This window comes from Marmota marmota, unplaced genomic scaffold (assembly GCF_001458135.2).
Source record: "Marmota marmota marmota unplaced genomic scaffold, marMar, whole genome shotgun sequence".
Taxonomy (NCBI): Eukaryota; Metazoa; Chordata; class Mammalia; order Rodentia; family Sciuridae; genus Marmota; species Marmota marmota.
The window spans coordinates 18163448-18168442 of NW_026000082.1; the positions used below are offsets into that span (position 1 = coordinate 18163448).

Sequence of the window (4995 nt, forward strand, 5' to 3'; positions counted from 1 at the left end):
CCGGCCGCGCTCTGCTCTACAGCCTCAGCCAGCCGCTGGCTTCGCTCGGCAGGTGAGCAGCCCGCGGGAGGGCGGGGAGAGCGGCCGCGCAGCCAGGCTCCCCTTCGGCACGTGGGAGGGACCCCTCTCCTGCCTGTGGATCGCGGGAAGGGAGCGTGTGGTTGGAAACCTCTGGGCGTAGGAGCCAGAAGCTGGAGCCGGTGTGCGAAAGTGGGAAAGGAGCTCGGGAGCCTGAGTGACTGTGGAGACAGACGTGACCTGCGGCGTGCGGGTGTGTGGAAGCCGAGGGGAGGAGTGCGCGCATTCGAGGGTGCAAGCTTGAGGCTGTGTGAGAGTGACTTAATTGTGTGCTGGGTGGTGGTGGGGTGGATAGGGGGGTGTCCTCTGTGTGTGAGTCCCTGGCAAATATGCTGGATGAGCTCCTGTGTGAGAGAGGAGGTGTTTGCTTTTAAGTTATGAAATTCTGGAAGGTGTAGCCCTAGGTGGACAGGTAAGAGAGAAGGATATGGAGTGGTTGTAGAGGGTACCCTTTTATGAGTCCTTGCTGGAGTCCACCCTGGCCCCTCTCCCCGCTGGCTGGGTCTGTACAGTGGGTGTAAGGGAACAGCCTTCCCTGCTGGGTTACTGTGAAGTTGCACGGAGGATGCAGGGTCGGGATGGGGAGGGGAAGAGGAGGCGGGGTAGAGTGCAGGGCAGGCAGCTAGGAGAGAACCGCGAGTGGGTGATGGGGGAGAGCCACCGGTCGGGGAGCTTGTTGGAGGCGATGAGTCAGGGTTTCCTGTGCGTGGTTGAGCATCATCGGAGGGTCGGTCGGAGGAGGGAGCACGAGTGAAGGTGGGGTGAGTTTGGTGGGAGGGGACAGCATGCCTCTTTGTGGTGCTGGAGTTGCATATCATCAACTGTGAAGGCCACAACTGCCTGTGTAGGCACCTGTTTGGGAGCGTCTGTGTGGTTTGTGTGCTTTCTAGGAGAGGAGAGTATATTTCCTTGGTGTGTGTTGTGCGTTCATTTTTCGTGTTTGCTCTGTGAATTTACCTCTGTGTGCTTGTGTGTGTGATTCATCTTCTATCAAATTCAAGTGTGAAAGGAGCTCCAGGACAGGTGGGGAAAATCCCTAAGGAGCCTTTTTCTCTCATCCACACAATGTGTGATCTTGTTTGTAATCTGCTTGCTTCCTCCACAGTGGGTTCTTTGGGGAGCCTGATGCCTTCCCCATGTTCACCACCAACAATCGAGTGAAGAGGAGACCCTCTCCCTACGAGATGGAGATTACAGATGGTGAGTCTCCCCTGCCCCCACCTCCATAACCACCCCTCTTGCTCGACCTGTGGAGGAGGAAACCCTGGGACTATATAGGTGTCCCACATAGGTGGGACAAGCCACCTTGGAACCCCGAACCAGCAAAGCCCTTTTCCCTGGAACAGAGTTGGAGTGAAGCCATGGGTAAAGCTGGGAGGGTCCCACTCATAGTCCTAGAAAGAGGGCTTATAGGAGAGGGACTTACTGTGGTGCTCATCCCAAAGCTACAGAGTCAGTTCTAGACCCCACTCCAGGCTCCATTCCTACCTCTGGGAAGGATCCTGGGGAGGGCAGGAAGAATCTGCTATAACTCCTGACCTCTCAGGGAGCCCCTGCCCCTTCCCTCAATGCCTCTGTGGAGTCTGGAGTCTGCTCCTGCCTGAAATTGCACCTTCAAGGGCCTGCTGCCAAGTCCCTACATTGTGTCCCATCACTATCTATCTCTTGTTCCTCATTCTGGGCTGAGACCTGGTGTTCCCTGCCATCACGGATTCTACTCTGGTCCAGAGAGGCCTCAACACTTCTGTGAACTACCTGAGTATTCTTTGGCCCTAAACTTGAGTGGTAGATTTGGAGGACCTTTTTCCTCCTTCCAAGGTTGACCTGATGTAACTGGATCCCAGCACCAGGGTAGAAGAGTGGCCTCTTCAGAGCTTAGGGACTTTGAGCAAGTCACTGGAGTTTGCAAGGCTTCAGCCTGGCTGGGGCTCCTGGGAGAAGGGCACTAGGGCCTCAGGAGACCTGGGACTTATGCTGGGAGCTGGCAGATGGTGTGTGTGTGTGTGTGTGTGTGTGTGTAGAGCACTTGAGCTTCATGGGTAGAGCACTCTGTGGGGTTCTGGAGAGGAGGGGGCCAGAACCTCAGAAGTCCAAGCCTTCCTGGGTCAAGGGCATGTGGGACCAAGAAGGAAGGGTGATGGGGCGCTGCTGGATTAGAGAGGGTTCTCCAGCCTGGGAGAACTGGGGGTACCAAATAGGAAGTAGCAAGACCAACTCTGAAGTTCCTCAGGGAAGAGGCAGAAGAACCAGGTGAGAGGGGTTTTAGGGAACGGCAGGCGTGTAGGGAAGTCATTATCCATGAACGTTACCAGTGTATACTAAGCACCTACTCAGTGTCAGGCCAGAGAGAGACAGAAGATGCTAGAAGGATGGACAGACTAAGGAAACAGGAAGAAGTGTATATATATATATATATATTTGTGTGTGTATGTCTCAGGGAAGGAGTAGTTAGACATGTAGGTGAAGGGGAGGGTGTGGGGTGTGGGAGTGTAGGACATGTAGAAATCAGAGACTGAACCAAGAGTCCATAGAAGTGGAACCAGTATAAGCTCTAGAGTCAGGACTTGTGGATTCTTATTCTGTATGTTTCTGAGCCACAGTTCCTTGTAAATGGAGTGAATAATAGTTGCCTTCCAGATTATTCAGAGAGTGTGATGGAGAAAAGTGTTTTTAGGGCCTGGTTCAGAGCAAGTGCTGAGGACATGTGAGGGCTCACCCCTCCCCTCCCTTCCTTTGCTGGTCAGGAAAATTGTGGAGGGATTTCAGGGACAGTAAGCCCCCTCCATTGAAACTGGGACTGCCTAACACAAGGCAGACTTGAATATGGAGCACAGTGCTTTGCATATTGTAAGTGTTCCATATGTGCCCTGTGGCTGCTTCTGCTCTGCAAGCCTTGGTACCAGGATGCTAATGACTCCTGGGTTAAGCTTTAAGCAGTGCATTGTAGACAGGGAGACTGAGGCAGTCCTTTAAAGCCTGTCTGAAGCCTAAAACCATGACTGTGCATGGCTGTCTCTCCTCACCTCTTCTCGGGGAAGAAGCCCACAGGTTAATTCCTTTCCTTTCTGGTCTCTGCTCTACTTTCATCCCCCAGCCCCCTGATATCTCAATGCTTAGTCACTCAGGAAACATGTACTAAAGCCCCTACTCTGTGCTTTCCATCACTCCTAAAATAAAATCCTCTTACATTTTACCACGGGGTCCTGCCTACTCCGACCCTGTGCCCACTATTCCAGCCATTCTAGCTTCAGCCCTTTCCCACTTCGGGGACTATGAACTTGATATCCCCTCTGCGTGGGCACTCTTCTTCCTTTCCATGCCTATGCCTGGCTGGCTTTGTTTCAGCCTTAAGTTTTTTACCTTATAAATGTCATCACCTCAGGAGACCTTCGCCCCCTACCTTAGCAAAGAGTACTAGCTCTTTTTGTCTTTTACTTATCACTTGACCCCCTACTTTTCTTTTTAACTACTTTTTCATTGCCTCTCATACCCTCTAAATGTAAGCTACACGAGGGCAGGAGTATATTTGTTCACCATTATTCCTTCGTGCCTAGCACAGTACCTGGGTTGTTAGTAAAAAATTGATGAACGGCTAGCAATAACTAACAGTGTGAATGTTTAAACTGAGACAGGCATTGTGTTAAGTACATCGCCTGTGTGAGGCATCAGACCCATGTAATGATCTTATGAATTTTCTTACCAGTATTCTCTCCATTTTATGGATGAAGAAGCTAAGGCACAGAGAGTTTAAGGGCCTTGCCCAGAGGGACTTGTCTAGGTTCAATTCAGGAATTGAACCTAAAGGTTCTGGCTCTAGTCTGTCTTGCTACATCATGGTCTTGGCACAAGTGAGACTGAATGATGTATGGTTCCTGTCCTCAAATTCTGCACAGCCCAGAGAGGGAGCCAAGCCCAGAAACATATATATAACAATCAAGAGTGATGGGGACAAAAGAGCAATAGGGTCATAGGGGTTGGTTAGATGGGTCTGGAGGGTTGAAGGAAGATCTCAGAGGAGGTGACAGGACCTGAACTTGGAACGAGTCTCCTGAGTAACAGCAACAACAAAGTGTTCTGGGTCTCTCAAGCCTTCCAGTAAATGGAGAGCCCTTTGGGAGGAATCTCAGCTTGTTCTCCTAACGCGTTGTCCTCCTACCCTCCAGGTCCCCACACCAAAGTAGTGCGGCGGATATTCACCAACAGCCGGGAGCGATGGCGGCAGCAGAACGTGAATGGGGCATTTGCTGAGCTCCGCAAGCTGATCCCCACGCATCCCCCGGACAAGAAGCTCAGCAAGAATGAGATCCTCCGCCTGGCTATGAAGTACATCAACTTCCTGGCCAAGCTGCTTAATGACCAGGAGGAGGAGGGCACCCAGCGGGCCAAGCCTGGCAAGGACCCCGTCGTGGGGCGGGGCGGAGNGGTCTTCCCCCTCCCCGAAACCCTAAGACTTCCTAAGAGAGAGGCTCAAGTGTCACTGCTTTTGGCCTGGAGTTTGGAGCCCTGTCTTGGTTGACACCTGAAGTTGTCTGCTGTGTCATCTGGGGTATCCAGCAGTCTCTGCCTTGCCATTAGCCCCTCCCAAGCTGGCTGGATGGCTTTTGTGGCTGCTTCTGTCCAAATATATAGGTACCCAATGGCTGCCCATTTTTTGAGCCCTGTCTTCACCCAGGCCCATGTTGATCCATCCAGCTTGCCAGCTGCTGCGGAGAGTCACAAGCCTTGAGGTGCCTTCTTCATGGCCTGGTTGAAGAAGTTGGCCATTGAACAGCCTGCTCCTGACTAGCTGGGCCAGAGGGTCAGGAAACCCAATAGCCCTTACTTCTTGCCCTGGGGATCAAAGTTCTTTCTCTCCATTGAGACTTGCCTTCCTATCCTGTGGCTGTGGAGATGGAGTCTACAGCCTTGAGCATGCCC

General features: G+C 52.3%; 1 protein-coding gene across 1 annotated transcript in view; it reads left to right on the forward strand.

Annotated features, from left to right (window-relative positions):
• Tal1 (TAL bHLH transcription factor 1, erythroid differentiation factor) overlaps nucleotides 1-4594 on the forward strand; it is an 11130-nt gene extending 6536 nt beyond the window's left edge. The window contains exons 3-5 of the mRNA XM_015484708.2: nucleotides 1-52; nucleotides 1184-1278; nucleotides 4242-4594. Of these exons, the coding sequence (XP_015340194.2) occupies nucleotides 1-52; nucleotides 1184-1278; nucleotides 4242-4594 (500 nt within the window). The remainder of the gene's footprint in view (nucleotides 53-1183; nucleotides 1279-4241) is intronic.
• Nucleotides 4595-4995: the final 401 nt, after the last annotated feature.